This window comes from Thalassophryne amazonica, chromosome 4, assembly GCF_902500255.1.
Source record: "Thalassophryne amazonica chromosome 4, fThaAma1.1, whole genome shotgun sequence".
Classification (NCBI taxonomy): domain Eukaryota; kingdom Metazoa; phylum Chordata; class Actinopteri; order Batrachoidiformes; family Batrachoididae; genus Thalassophryne; species Thalassophryne amazonica.
Window position 1 is genome coordinate 30,002,218 of NC_047106.1, and position 16,367 is coordinate 30,018,584.

The 16,367-nt window shown below is 41.7% G+C and overlaps 1 protein-coding gene across 1 annotated transcript in view; it reads right to left on the minus strand.

Moving 5' to 3' along the window:
* The window catches only part of si:dkey-103g5.4, a 162,238-nt gene that overhangs the window by 105,519 nt on the left and 40,352 nt on the right, over window positions 1–16,367 (minus strand). Inside the window, exons 15-18 of the mRNA XM_034169315.1 lie at window positions 8,121–8,348; window positions 3,352–3,696; window positions 3,125–3,273; window positions 1,570–1,825 (exon numbers count right to left, since the gene is read on the minus strand). Coding sequence (XP_034025206.1) covers window positions 1,570–1,825; window positions 3,125–3,273; window positions 3,352–3,696; window positions 8,121–8,348 — 978 coding nt within the window. The remainder of the gene's footprint in view (window positions 1–1,569; window positions 1,826–3,124; window positions 3,274–3,351; window positions 3,697–8,120; window positions 8,349–16,367) is intronic.

Below are 16,367 nucleotides of genomic sequence, written 5' to 3' on the forward strand. Positions count from 1 at the left end.
AGCTACCTTGGTCCGCACCGACTACAGGGGCCTGGCTAGCTGTAGAATTTTCCACGGTGCGGAGCCGAGTCTCCAATTCGCCCAGCCTGGCCTCCAAAGCTACGAATAAGCTACACTTATTACAAGTACCATTACTGCTAAAGGAGGCCGAGGAATAACTAAACATTTCACACCCAGAGCAGAAAAGTGCGGGAGAGACAGGAGAAGCCGCCATGCTAAACCGGCTAAGAGCTAGTAGCTGCGCTAAGCTAGCGGATTCCTAAAAACACACAAAGTGAATAATGTGTAAATAATTTAGAGGTGATTCAGCAGAGGGAGTGCTTTAGTTAAGGCACGTGAAGATTACACTGTGAAACAAATCATTATCTAGGTAACTAGATCAATCTAACTGCGCAGATTAAACAGCTAACAGATACAGCAAAACACCGCTGTGCTCCGAAACAGGAAGTGATACAATACCGCAGTGAGAGCCAACCACCAGTAGAGGCAAGCAAGTCAAAGTCAAAACGTCTTCACGGATTCTCACCAAATTTGCAACACAGATAGATATTAGGGCACGGAAGACTCCACTGAATTTTGGAGGTGATCTGGATCTGCTATCGGATCCAGATTTTGGCTCAGGATTTCACATTACAGGATTTTAAGGATTATGCCAAAACTTATTCTTGGATTCACACCAAATTTGCACCACAGATAGATATTAGGGCACAGAAGACTCCATTAAATTTTAGAGGTGATCTGGATTCTGGATCTGCATTCGGATCCGGATTCTGCCTCAGGATTCACTTTATAGGCTTTTAAGGATTAAGTCAAAACTTCTTCATGGATTCTCACCAAATTTGTACCACAGATAGATATTAAGGCATGGAAGACTCACTGAATTTTGGAGGTGATCCAGATCTGGATCTGCATTCGGATCTGGATTCTGGCTCAGGATTCATTTTGTAGGCTTTTAAGGATTAAGTCAAAACTTCTTCACAGATTCACACCAAATTTGCCCCACAGATAGATATTAGGTGATAGAATACTCCACTGAATTTTAGAGGTGATCTAGATCTGAATCCGGATCCGAATGCGGATCCAGATTCTGGCTCAGGATTTCACTTTATAGGCTTTTAAGGATTATGTCAAAACTTCTTCACAGATTCTCACAAAATTTGCAGCACAGATAAATTTTAGGGTATGGAAGACTCCACTGAATTTTTGATCCAGATCTGGATTGGAGGAAGTCAGAAATCTGCTATTGCTCATTTTAACGCTTCTCCTTTTATGTCAGTATTTTCGTGGTTTGCAAAAGCTGTGTTAAATACAGAAGATAGTCAGACAGACAACATATACAATTATGGCACAATGACAACAGCTCATTTGTAGTGAGAAGAGAAGCACATCAGTACAGAGAGAAAGCACCAGGAGAAAAAAGAGCCATGTGTCATGTATCACCCAAGAGAGGGTGCTCATCTATTTATCCGCTCACTGCACAAATATTGTACCCAATTCTCACTTCTCATACATACACAGTTGGTAAGTAAAGTTTACTGCATAGGATTTTTCAGCAAACTAAAATCTTACCTAGAATTCCTCCATTCTCCTGGAGACCTATGACCCAGTCCAGCTGCATCTCCAACCTGGTCTGAAGCTGCAGCTGGCAGTGGCGACTCCTTCCCCAAGCAAGCTGGAACTCTGTCTTTGCTGCAGCCAGAAGATCTTGTTGAACGCTCCGTCTGTCAGCAGCCTGACGTAGATGCTGCAAGTGAAGTGTCTCTGAGCTCAACTCCTCACTCAGCGTCTTCAGGAGCTCCGCAACTTTTAGCATTGCTGTCAGCACCTGGTCGAGAATGTGAGCATAAAGCAACCTTCACACTTAAATGAATCTGATCCCCGCACTGTCACTCAGTTCGTCATGCCAATGCATGTCATTAGATGGTACGCTGGAAAAGCCACCTTGACACTTACACGAATTTGATCACAGAACTGGCACACAATCTTGCGTGCCAGTGAATAAACTCTTCGTAAACTGTGCATAAACTGTGCGAGGCCCTGAATGCAATCACATGCAGTGTTTGCGAATAGGTTTTTGGCAATGTTCATGACTAGTTCACGCAAATGGGCATGAAATTAATGCGTGGCAGAAATTTTGAACATTTTAAAATTTTCTTTGTGCATTGGCAAACAGCCTTGCACAGTTTGCACACAGTTTACAGCAGTTTACAACAAGTTTACTCATTGGCATGCAATCTTGCGTGCCAGTGCAAGGATCAAATTCTTGCAAGTGTCAAGGTGGCTTTAGACTTTATCACCAGCTGAACAATATTGCTGGTCTATCGTTTGCATCTGCCAAGGAAGTCATCTTTTTAACGAGGACTACTCAACAGTGAGTAAATCAATTTCCATTCCAAAAAAAAAAAAACCCAAAACATTAATTTGTAAAACAACTCTTTTTTCCAATGGAAACAAATTATTAAAAGTCATGGAGCTCCTGAAAATTGCTAAAAAAAAAATAAATTGCTGGGCCTGGTCAGGATATGGCCCATTACATGTTGACGTGGAGTCATATACCAGCAGCAGTGGGCTTGAAATGTACAGAAACTGATAATCAAGCTAATTCCAAGTTACATGTAACTTCAAAATCCACAAAAACCACATGTTAAGACACAGAAATAGAGAGAGAAGGAAGAAGTGTGGGATTTGTCAACAGTCTTACAAAATCCTTTCTGTGGGGTTGTGTGAATTTGTGAACATGTTACTTGAGTTCACAGCAGTTGCATGATAAATCTCAGAAAATAACAGTTTATATATTGTATATTTCTATGCAGAAATTATCTGTCTGCCTCACTTCACAACCACACCTGCTCCTAATCCAGCATCCACTAACCATCCAGCAGGAGACAGACATGTTTATGGGATATTTTTTCAGATATGAGTTAAATTCTGAAGCCTGCCCTGGAATAGAAATCATAATTTAAGGTGGATTCAAAACAAAGGGGTGGAACCAGGACAATTAATAAGACATCTGTTGAGAATGCAAGAGGGAGCATGTTTGGCCTTGGCCATGCAACACACAAATATTAGATGATCCACTGATTGTTAAAACACAATCAAACAAACGCAAAATAAAATCAAAGACCTTGCTGTCTAGTAGAGCCTGGTATCCTCCTGCATGTGGTACTAATTGCCCAGCACGCATGTTGGCCCCTCCTACTCTCACCATTCGTCCACTCAGAGGCTCAACGAAGGACTCAGCCAACAGAACACCACCTACTGGCAGGACACGTGCTACACAAAAGTGACAAGTACAATTGTCATAGACATTCCGAATCTGTACATATTTGAGGAATAACCAACAGTACTAACCGGTTACCACATCCAAGCTGACCCCAACAGTCAGCACTATGTTGCCTGTCTTGGGATCCAGCATGGGGGAACCGATCTGTATAGGCTGTGGCAGGCGGCTGAAGGGGCAAACGTGCACCCCACCTAGAGGGTAAAGTAGTCCATTGTGGGGGTGGATAGTAACTGCCAGAATGGGAACTGGGACTCCTGTCTCTGGGTCCGCCATGGGAGCACCGAACTGTAGCCGCTGACCAGGTCTGAGGCCTTTGAGCCGAGTGCTGGGAATGGGCCGATCTGAATGGCAAGAGGTTGGATATGGAATGAAAGGAAGAAGAGGGCTGTCCCACTTTCTGTGATCTACTGGGTCTAAAAAACAAACACAGATTAGTTTGTTAAAGAAGCTCTCCACAACCAGAAACAGCTTTTTACATAAATTTTACCATTATTTAACCAGGTTAGTCCCATTGAGCTCACTATCTCTTTTGCAAGGGAGACCTGGACAATTATAAAGTTTCCAGTTCACCTGACCTGCATGTCTTTTAAATATGGGAAGAAACCAGAGCACCCAGAGGAAACCCACGCAGACACCGGGAGAACATGCAAACTCCATACAGAAAGACCACAGGTGGGAATCAATCCCATGACCTTCTTGCTGTGAGGCAACAGTGCTAACCACTAAGCCACCGTGCTCCCAGAGGAATTCATCCCATCTGCTCAAAGTGATGTTAATCAGTGAAATCACCTGATGGAGTCAGTGGATGCAAAGAAAACTTGCACCCTCTTGGACCTTTCTGGAATACTTTGAACACCACTCCCCTAAGCACACAGCCAAGATATCAAAGGAGTGGCTTGAGGACAAGTCTGTGAATGTCCTTGAGTGGTCCGGCCAGAGCACAGACCTGAATACAATTGGACATCTCTGGAGAGATCTGAAAATGGCTGTGCACCGATGCTCCCCATCCAACCTGAGCTTGAGAGGTGCTGCAAAGAGGAATGGACAAAACTGGCCAAAGATGGGTGCTCCAAGTTTGTGGCATCATATTCAAGAAGACTTGAGGCTGTAATTGCTGCCAAAGGTGAATCAATAAAGTATTGAGCAAACGGTGTGAATACTTATGTGGATGTGATTTCTTACATTTTTAATTAATTTAAATTTTTCAAAAATTAAAAAAAAACTTTTGTCATGTTGCCATTATGGGGTGTTGTGAATAGAATTTTGAGGCGAAAAAATGCATTTCCTCCATTCTGGAATAAGGCTGTACCATAAAAAAATTGTGGAAAAAGTGAAGCGCTGTGAATACTTTCCAGATGCACTGTTTATCAAGAATGTAACTGATACTTAATACATCCCATGAGTTCTGATTACCAATTTGTTTTCTCATTCAGAAATCCCAACCACAAACCACTAAAGTCTTCATCTCATAATGTCTTATTTCTAAGTGACAAATCCCCAAAGAGCACCTCGTGTCAGATGATCAATCACACAAATAACAAAACTCTGGCATAAAGTTATGACAAATGTAAAACTTCACTCTTTTTGTGGCGGTGGTGCTTTTCCCATAGTGTTTGCATTTCTTAAAACATGATTGCTTCTGCAATTCAACTGCCAGCCTGTAAGCTTGTTACCTCCGCCAAGGAGGTTATGTTTTCGGTCGCGTTTGTTTGTTTGTCTGTTTGTCAGCAGGATAACTCAAAATGTTTTGAACGGATTTTGATGAAATTTTGTGGAGTGGTTGGAAATGACAAGAGGAACAAGTGATTAAATTTTAGTGGTGATCCGGATCACGATCCGGATCACGATGCTAACGCGTTAGCATGTCTATGGCATTTTCAATGTTAAAAGGTAGCATTAAGCAGTTGCAGCTGTCATCACATTCGGGTGCATTTGTTTTCAAACTGTAATATTTCTTAAATTTATTTTTGTTTATATATTAATAATCTAATGATTATTATATACAATTTTAGAGGAAGAGACAAAAAGAAATAGATCACTGTGCCAAGGAGGGAATCTCTTTAGGGTCAGTGACCCTATGGCCTTGTTTAAAGAAGTGTTTCATAAATGTTAAGAAATTAATATACTTGCAGTTTAGTTGAATAATAAATTGAATTTAGTCTCTTATTTGTTTTTGTCTATAAGCAGATGCAATATCAATATCAGTGCTCAGATGACAGTAGCTTCTGGGAAAGGTGCAAGTTGCAATAAACTGTGATGCCAAGTGCTAAGGATACATGCTATCCAGTCACAGCAAATTAAACTTTTTTTACTACTGAGCAAACATCATTGTTAGACTTTTTTAGGTTCAATGATTCCACGGCGTGTAGATGTTATGGCGCCAGTGACCCCATGGCCTTGGCGGAGGTTTGCACTCTCTGAGTGCTTCTAGTTTTATTATTAGCTCATCCATCACAGCTGTTTTCCCCATTTTCTGAGTATGAACCACACAACCATTTAATTCAATGTGCGTCAAGCAAAATACAGCAAAGGTTTTGCAGAGAAAATTTTAAATGTTTTATATCTGCAAGATGTCATTATCAACCGAGGGTCATAAGTGAAACTGCTATTAATATTGAAGTTCGTATTTAGATTAGATTTGATTTGATTAGATTATAAGTTTATTGATCCCTTGGGAAGATTCCCTCAGGGAAAGTGAGGTTCCAGCAGCATTGTATAGCAGCACACAGGCTAAGAAGCATACAGAGTATCAAAAGTAAAAGTTGATTCCTGAAAAAACTTTAAAGTTTTAGGTTAAAGCTTATTTGCAGAAACGGGGTATAGCATTCATAACCATCTGTTCGTACCTGCAAGAGCAAAGTAATGTGTCTTCATGAGCCGCTCATATCCACATGGGAGCGGACCCCCTCATGGAGGCCACCATGTTGCACCAAGTTAATATAGAAGCCCAAAATGAACATACTTCATTTTTTTTTTTTTTTTAATTTATTTAGCATTTTGCTGCACTGTCAGAAAAGTAAAGAAAAAAGAAAAGAAATCTGTGTTTGGTCCCTCTGTTTAATGGTTGTCAGTGCAGGATAACAAGACTGAGAACCATTCTTTTTTGTGAAATAGAGGATCACACATACTGCTTTTCACAACAGAAGTCAAGACAATTTAAATCCCCATCAACAAAGAAGCGAAAACATGAAGGGAAGCAATTTTGTGATAGGCAACGGTACAATACAATATGCAACTTCAACACTAGATAATGATAAATCCTAAACACTGTAGTTTTAATGATAAGTTTGTTTTATTAAATCAAACCCCAAAATGAAAGCAGTTATAGTATAAGTTTCCAGATCACTGGGTAGTACTTATGACAAAGTGGCTTGAACTGCATTTAGGGCAGTCAGGCCAGTTTGAAATTTCTTACCCTGATCATTCCATAGTCGTGCCGTCTCCCTTAAAAATGGGTCCCCCCCGCCTTCATTGCACATGCGTCATTTCGGAGCATCAGCAGCGATTCACCGATTATCGGCTCGTTTTTTCTTAAAACTGCACTCCAGTTAGCATCTATCTCAGCAACAGATATCTGAAGCTTTTGTACAACAATCATTTCCACATAAATTCAGCATTATTTCATAATAAAAGACAGGGGACCAATCAGAGCACGACACCAGCGCGTCTGAGACTGACCCTCTGAGTCTGACTCTCTACACCAAACCGATCAAAGGGAATGATGTGATTATAAACCATTATAAACCATCAGATGATAAAGTAAAACCTCTTAAATCATTCTAAAGTCAGTTTTAAGAAGAAACAAGGTGATGACTGGTGAATCGCTGCTGACACTTCAAAATGACGCATGCGCAGTGAAGGCAGGGGGGACCAATTTGTAGGAGGGGCCGTTCAGTCTGCGACTCCAGTGTTGAGTGTTGGCTGCCCTGGCATCAATATGTCAGCTCAATTTCTTCCACTAAGCTTGTGTTCAGCACCGCACCATCAAACACTGAAACTAGTAAGAAAAACTAAAATGGGAACTCAGAAAATGCAACAGCTGTGTCTTTAATGTTCTGCACAGGGTCCTGAATATGATTTCTTTGTGAATCAGTGACGCCATAATATGTGGTTCTGTGTGGCATTGACCTTTGAACAATTATGACCAAAACTGAACCATTTTCTCCTTAAAAACACACAACCCTTAAACCATATTTAATCCATATTGGCTCCAAACTGTTTGAGTTAAAAGTTGACTGATAAAAGACTGTAATAATATTTAATATTAATAATAATAATAATAATATTTTAATGTTTTCAGCGAGGAAAATATTCTTTTGCAGTGGGTTCTTCCTTTGAAATATCTCACCATTATTATACATGATAATAAAGGCCAGTTTTACAGAACATCGTGTCCTTTTTTGGACCATATTGGACTGGACATTTAAAGACCTACTACAGTCAAAAATGTATATCTCCCGGAATCTGTGACATTTAACCACTATAGTTCTGTTTTATTATTATTATTATTATTATTATTATTATTATTATTATTATTATTATTATTATTACAATGCTCTACTCCTGAGTTGGTTTCCTTCCTCTCATGCAAAGGCAAACTGGATTTACTACATCACAAATTAACCAAGGCAGCCCCAGCCCAGCCCAAATTTGAGCAGAACTCGTGATTTACTCCTGTATATTTTTCAGAGAGAACACAAAATGTGCGGTCGGACCTTTTATGAGAAGATGACTTAAAAATAAAAATTAAAAAAAACAGAAGCTCAACTGGAAGCTAAATTTTACCATTTACACATTTATAGCAGCATTTAAATGTCTGGATATACTGTGGCGATACCTGCACATGTGTCTGTGGTGCACACTAAAGAAGAGCTGGCAGGATCGAAGGCCACGTGTCCAGCTATGGGAAGGACGCGGCCGGTCTGCGGGTGGATGAAGAAATCCGGTGGAACCGCCATGGTGTGGCCACTGCTCAACAGCATGTGAGTGTGAACGTTTGGCCTGATGAGACCCGTTACTGAATCACAGTGAACCGCCCCACAGACGCCCAGCGATCCATCAGAACCTGCAGAAAAAGGAGTCAAAATATTCCAGAAGGTGCTGCTGATGGTGATGATGGTCCAGTAACAGTGCTGTTAGATATAAACAGTCCAAATGCACAAAAGACAAACACAGGAAATTGAATGTATTTTACCCTGTAAGACTTCAAACATTCACTACTATCCAACTGAGGACTCCTGAAGGCTGTGAAGAACGTCTGTTAAGCAGGTCAAACTGTGATCGCACGTGTCACTGAGCGTGATATGAAGCGTAGCTATGAAGCCACAAAATCAAAGCAAACCAAGCACCCCCCCCCCCCCAAAAAAAAAGGACTAAAAAGGGCAAATGAAGCTTTCAGAGACCAAGTGAGATCATGATACTATAATCTGTTTGTTTCAATACTCTCGCCTTTCTCAAAGAGAGGTCCATGGACCAGTGGTGCTCTATGGGTGACCACCTAGTGGTCTGAGTATATTAGTAAAATAATAACATTTTACATTAATATCATATTCTAACTTAAAGGTGTTCGCAAACTGTTTAAAAACAACTCTAAAGCCTAGTAAATAGTATCAGTAATATACTGTTAAGGGCCTTTCACACTGAATATGTCAGCGCGATGCTTTAACACCCCCCAACGCGTCGTAACGCCAGGCCGATGCGTTTCCAACAGTGGTGGGCACAGATGACCAAAAAATTAACTTCGATAACAGATAATCAGATAACTGAAAAGTTATCTTTTATAAACCACCCAAAAATATATCGGAAGTTACAGATAATCGATAACCGATAAATTCCAGTATTGGCTCTGGTACATTTGCAATTACTAAGAAGCTGAAATTGACTTTTAACACGATTGCTTTTGAAAGCATCAAAAGCTAAGAAAGACCCAAAGAATGAGCCTGTATTTCCATATTTGACCATGCTGCCTCCTGTAGGAAGCTACACAGAAGAATCCTGAGAGCACCCACAAAATGAGCTCTCTACTAATCATAATGCTCCGGTCAGGCAGAGGTCTTGAAAAATAAAGTCATACTAACTTATGGTTTTGTGAAAATACTGATAGAATAACTCCATTAATGTCAATTCTGTCATTTGTACAAAGTTAAAATATAACATATATCTTTTAATGTTGAATTTTTGGACCGAGTTTCAGGTTAATCCAGCGTCCTGCATCGTGTAGGGGTGTAACAAGCTTTAACATCTCACAACCACCTCCTGCTGCTGAAGACCTACAAAGCATCCAACCGCAGAGCTGTCTTATAATGTTTTTTTGTTGTTGTTGTTGTTTTGCTTTTAAACTTAATTTCTAAAAAAAAAGTTGATTTGACCACCATCTGATATAACCGGGTCAAAATAAATAGAACACTGCCATCTACTGGTGCCCAGACGCTTAGTACTTGTGGTGAATACTGCCATGAACACTACTGGCCAGTAGATGGCAGTAGCGGCCTTGAAAACTTGCCAAACAAAATTCCAGATAATCCGTCTGCTACATTTAAGATGCATGGAATTTAAACGCAACTACAATAATGTCTATAAACCCAGAGAATATATTCACGAGAGTTTTAGGCACTAGAGTTTAATGCTGTTGTCCGTGGAGCCTGAACAGAGTGTCTGAAATGCATTTGTCCTGTCGTGAACCTCTGAGATTACCCTATGCTACCCATAATGCATTGCTGCCGGGCACAGCATGTGCTCACAAAACCTTAAAAATTAGCACATTACTTTAAAACGAAAACATATAACTGATATTTTCACTTTATAAAACTTCAGACATGACTATTTTAAATAACTTGTCCAAAATGAGTAGGTTAAAATTTGAACCATAAGTTAAAAATGTATGCCTCTGGATGACTTGGGTGATATTGCGGTTATATCAGTATGGTGTTAAAGGAAATTATTTTTTTTTTTTTTGGGTCACCAGTTCTCCTTTACTTGTAGAGGATAGAGTAGTTTTTTTCTGAAAACAGCTCTCTTCTGTTTGCAGAGAGTAGAACAATATTAGGAAACTTTTAACATTTACATTTCTATAGCTTTTAAGTTTTAAAAATGTTTTTTTACTATTCAGCTTGGTTTACTACGTTATCGGTCTAAAAGTTATCGGTCGGCAATTCATCGGAAGATAATTAGTCCGATGATGGTTTTTAAAGTTATCTAAAAAGATAATCTGATAATGAAAACATTATCTTCGATAATTATCTGTTATCGGATTATCGGAAGTGTGCCCACCACTGGTTTCCAACACGTCGTGATGTCAGACGTGTCGCTTCGGAAGCGGCAAGGGGGTGGAGATTGCGGCTATGTCACACTCTGGCTGTTTCCACAACCTGAAAAAAGTTCAGTGATCGCCATCTTGAATTTGCGTTGACTGATCCACAAAAAAGCTTTAAAAAAAACAGCAGTAGAACGATTCTCTCATAACCCTGCTGGGAGAAGCTTTTTTTCAGCTACTTTTCAGAGTGATGCCAACCGAGGGAGGACTGACGACTCGGTGGCATATCGATCGAACCGCGACAGCGGGCCGACCCGCACGGAGAAGCCGGCCTTCAGGCATCATCAATCAATTTTATTTATATAGCGCCAAATCACAACAAACAGTTGCCCCAAGGCGCTTTATATTGTAAGGCAAGGCCATACAATAATTACGTAAAAAACCCCAACGGTCAAAACGACCCCCTGTGAGCAAGCACTTGGCGACAGTGGGAAGGAAAAACTCCCTTTTAACAGGAAGAAACCTCCAGCAGAACCAGGCTCAGGGAGGGGCAGTCTTCTGCTGGGACTGGTTGGGGCTGAGGGAGAGAACCAGGAAAAAGACATGCTGTGGAGGGAAGCAGAGATCAATCACTAATGTTTAAATGCAGAGTGGTGCATACAGAGCAAAAAGAGAAAGAAACACTCAGTGCATCATGGGAAACCCCCCAGCAGTCTAAGTCTATAGCAGCATAACTAAGGGATGGTTCAGGGTCACCTGATCCAGCCCTAACTATAAGCTTTAGCAAAAAAGGAAAGTTTTAAGCCTAATCTTAAAAGTAGAGAGGGTGTCTGTCTCCCTGATCTGAATTGGGAGCTGGTTCCACAGGAGAGGAGCCTGAAAGCTGAAGGCTCTGCCTCCCATTCTACTCTTACAAACCCTAGGAACTACAAGTAAGCCTGCAGTCTGAGAGCGAAGCGCTCTATTGGGGTGATATGGTACTATGAGGTCCCTAAGATAAGATGGGACCTGATTATTCAAAACCTTATAAGTAAGAAGAAGAATTTTAAATTCTATTCTAGAATTAACAGGAAGCCAATGAAGAGAGGCCAATATGGGTGAGATATGCTCTCTGCTTCTAGTCCCCGTTAGTACTCTGGCTGCAGCATTTTGAATTAACTGAAGGCTTTTTAGGGAACTTTTAGGACAACCTGATAATAATGAATTACAATAGTCCAGCCTAGAGGAAATAAATGCATGAATTAGTTTTTCAGCATCACTCTGAGACAAGACCTTTCTAATTTTAGAGATATTGCGTAAATGCAAAAAAGCAGTCCTACATATTTGTTTAATATGCGCATTGAATGACATATCCTGATCAAAAATGACTCCAAGATTTCTCACAGTATTACTAGAGGTCAGGGTAATGCCATCCAGAGTAAGGATCTGGTTAGACGCCATGTTTCTAAGATTTGTGGGGCCAAGTACAATAACTTCAGTTTTATCTGAGTTTAAAAGCAGGAAATTAGAGGTCATCCATGTCTTTATGTCTGTAAGACAATCCTGCAGTTTAGCTAATTGGTGTGTGTCCTCTGGCTTCATGGATAGATAAAGCTGGGTATCATCTGTGTTATGTGTCGACGCGGGTTGAGGAGCGGACCTGCGTCTGACGGAACCCAGCGCTAAAATAACCAGAAAGCGGTTCCAATAACAAAAACAATTTATTTTTCACCCTCTAGTGCATGTAAAAACTAAAACAGCGTCATTCTGGTGGAGTGAAGGCTGGCACGCTCTCCAGCGCCCAAAAGGATCGAAGCCCGGCGCTTCTGGACTCACTGTTACCGCCAAACACCCCCCAGGTGGACACGACAAACCGACTCTCTGCGAAGGATAGAAGAGGTGAGGTAAGTCAGCAGTTACAACCAATATCCTTCAAAAGACACACACTATCAGCAACACATTCAGGTCTGTATTTTAAACTTTATGCAAATGAGCAGCTTCTCACAACAGGTGGAGGATCACCGGTCCGCACGCCACGGCAGTGAGAAGCGAGCTGCACAACTCTCATCACAATTAAAATATACTGCGTAACAAAATACCAAGTTACTATCAACAATTAGTCAAACAATTAATCACCTCTGATGTGTGCTGACAGCATGTGTCCCTCACCCTTTTTCTTTCAGAGGCACGATGTGTCAAACCCAGGCGCGGTCCTCAGCGTCTCACAAACGAACATCACAAGGTCGAGTTCCCGGAAATTCTGCTTGAATCACACATGGCTTAAATGCAGAACGCCATGTCATTATCTGCTTCAGCTGAAAGTCTTTAAGGCTGCACGAATGCAGAACGCCATCTCATTATCTGCTTCAGCTGAAAGTCTTTAAGGCTGCACGTGATAATGCTGTCTAATAATACTGCCTAAGGGAAGCATGTATAAAGTGAATAAAATTGGCCCTAGCACAGAACCTTGTGGAACTCCATAATTAACCTTAGTCTGTGAAGAAGATTCCCCATTTACATGAACAAATTGTAATCTATTAGATAAATATGATTCAAACCACCGCAGCGCAGTGCCTTTAATACCTATGGCATTAAATCACTGGGCAGAGTGAGGCAGGCAGCCGGGGGGAAGGAGCAGACCCACTCAGTCCGAAATCTCCCACTTTTGGATATATGCGAAGTCCCACTTTGCCCAACGGAGTTTAGTTCTGCAGCTTTTTCAAGGTTAGAATAATTGAATAATTATTATTGAATAATTGTTATTTTTTTTACCAAATAAAGCTACAGCTTTTTTCAGAAACCACAAAAGCTCACCTTTAAATAACTTATTTTTTCAGGTGTTTTTTTTCCCCCTTTTTTATATATAAACTGTTTAGTGTTTCTTTATATTTAAAGAAATATTTTTATTTGTCCCAATTAGGAACATTTGCTGTGCAGACAACCAAACTTCCATTGTTGAGCTGAACACCACGAAGTCCAGTCGAAAGAAAACATCTCTGCTCTTCAAAATAGGACAAAAGTGTCTTCAGCAACACCACCAGAGTTCAAAGCTGCAGAAGAGACCTTCATCTGGTCCCGAGAATCCAGCAGAACATCACCTGCTTCTAAATAAAAGGGTCTTTCAACAGCAACTATTTTATTATTTTTTTAAAAAGCTGTTTCATTTTATATTTTAACAATAAATGAACGAATCATTAAAATGTCCATGAAATCAAAGTCAAAAGACATTTGCACAGGTAGAAGCTCTCCACTTATTGCACTCAAATTCATATTTTAGAAATGACTCTGTCCTGATAACAACATTAAAGGCAATTACATATTTTGACGAAATTACAAGTTGAAATGACCATTAAAAAAATCTTCATGAGGTTTATGTCACAGAAATCCTACTTTACATCCACACTGCAGTCATTGTTAAATTATTTCCTGTTGCATTTATAATCAACATTTTTATTTATTTAGTGTCTGTTTTTCTGGTTGAAATGAGATATAAGTAATCTACCAGACTTTTAAAAAATTACAAATTTCCATGTTATTTTGCCTAAAAATAAATGTCCGACATTCCTTATGTTAAACGAGAAATTATCTAATCTGAAATAACAGATGGTTTTAATTTACAGATGAAAGGTTTCTGTTGTGTGGGCCGCTGAAGCGGGGGTACTGCTGGCCCACCACCACCAGATGGCGCCCTGCTTGGAGTGCGGGCTCCAAGCACGAGAGGGCGTCAGAGCCGCTCGGAGTGACAGCTGTCACTTATCAGCACCAGCTGTCACTCATCACCATCACTATAAAGGCCGGACTGCAACTCCACCTCCTCGCCGAGAAATCAGCTACCAATCGAGGTAACCTTCTCTGCGATTTATATTGAGACTTAAAACATTGTTCTGTGTGCAGCCGTGTTCCTGCGGGCTCTGTCGGAGGCTGGATTGGCGGACAGTGAGAGAGCGACGTTCTTCGCCTCTCACTCCATCCAGGAAAGAGACCAACAGGAGCTGCACGGGTGAAATTGTTTCTGGAGGTGGAGGTTCTCCCTCTCGGAGGAATTAATCAAGGGACGATTACTGGGTGTGTCTTCACACACCCACCATTAACTGTTTCTGTTTCTGCCAGCAGTACCTGGTCTGACAGCTGGAGACTGTGGCCACCTGGGACTCGGGACATGGCGGCTCCGGTGTTCTTCAGATCCACTGGCGGTGGAGGCCGTGTGGGATCCGGCTCTTCTTTGGACAGACGTCTTCTATCCTCGAGCCTGCCCACACGTCACTTTGTATACGATTGACTGTACTCCTCTATTGTTTTTGTCTGTATTCCGTTGTGCAATTCACAACATTAAATTGTTACTTTTTGGCTCATCCATTGTCCGTTCATTAATGCCCCCTGTTGTGGGTCCGTGTCACTACACCTTCCCAACAGTTTCTAAAGAACCATTTATTGATTTATTTAGCTATTTTAATTACAAGTGTTCTAAACTTTTTTAACAGTAATCAGACATTTTGAGGTAACAAACAACAACAAAAAAACATTTCCAATGATTTTTCTTCAGAAAACTGCTCTATAAATGAGCAGTCCTGTCAGACGTTTGTTTTGTACAGATCAGTGGTTTCTGCACCAATCCCTTTTGTAGAGATCAGTGGTTTTTGTCACTAGTCCTCTGTGTTTTGGCCCGATGCGTCGTTCCTATTGGACAATGCGAAGGTACGTCACAGCTCAGAGTGTTGAAAGTTGGACTGGATTGAACTTTGACCACGTCAGCCTGCCGACAAGCGGCAATGCGCGCTCCCGTCAGAAGCGCCGTTTTAGCTCGGCTTTTGACACAACGTTTCTGACACATCTAAAAAGCAACGTGTCTCATTGAAAATAATGCTTTTTAGACCGATTTTTGATGCTTCTGACGCGTCTGACACGCTCAGTGTGAAAGGCCCTTTAGAGTGGTGAGCAGATGATTGCTTTTGGATGTTGGGAAGTTTGGTAGTCCGCAAGATTTTTTTTGGTTAAGTGGCTCATCCATTGTCCGTTCATTAACGCCCCCTGTTGTGGGTCCGTGTCACTACACCTTCCCAACAGGATTTCTCGGCCAGCGTCATGGATCCAGAGGGGCGTCAACCATCGCCTGAACAGCCAATAGAAGAGCGAGGTGAACAGGCGTCAGCAGGAGGCGTGTTAGGTGAGCTGCAGCAAATTTTAACCGCTTTCACTGCTCGGTTGGACTTAGTCACTGAGCAGAATGTTATTCTCAATCGGAAAATGGAGGCTCTCACCACCCAGGTGGAAGTGCGTGCTCAGCACCTCCTGCCTGAAACAGACATTCCGCTGGTCGATCAATGACCCCCCCCCACCATCCCCTGAAGCTTACATAAGCCCTCCGGAGCCGTACGGAGGCTGTGTCGAGACGTGCGCAGACTTCTTAATGCAGTGCTCGCTCGTTTTTTCACAGCGTCCCGTCATGTACGAGTCAGACACCATCCGGGTGGCTTACGTAATAAATTTGCTTCGAGGAGAGGCATGTGCCTGGGCTACGGCGCTCTGGGAGCAGAATTCATGGCTCCTAATGACATATACTGGGTTTGTGAGGGAGTTCAGACAGGTGTTCGACCACCCTCATAGAGGCAAGAACATTTCAAGCGTGCTGCTGTCGATAAGACAGGGGTGCCGGAGCGCAGCTAAGTATGCAGTCGACTTCCGCATCGCGGCAGCGCGAGCCGGCTGGAATGCTGTTGCGCTCCACGCCGCCTTCGTAAATGGACTGTCTCTGGTCCTTAAGGAGCACCTGGTGGCGAAGGACGAGCTGTGGGATTTAGATGGGCTTATCGACAGAACACTGACGGGAGCGAGACGAAGGGCGTGGTCAGGCAC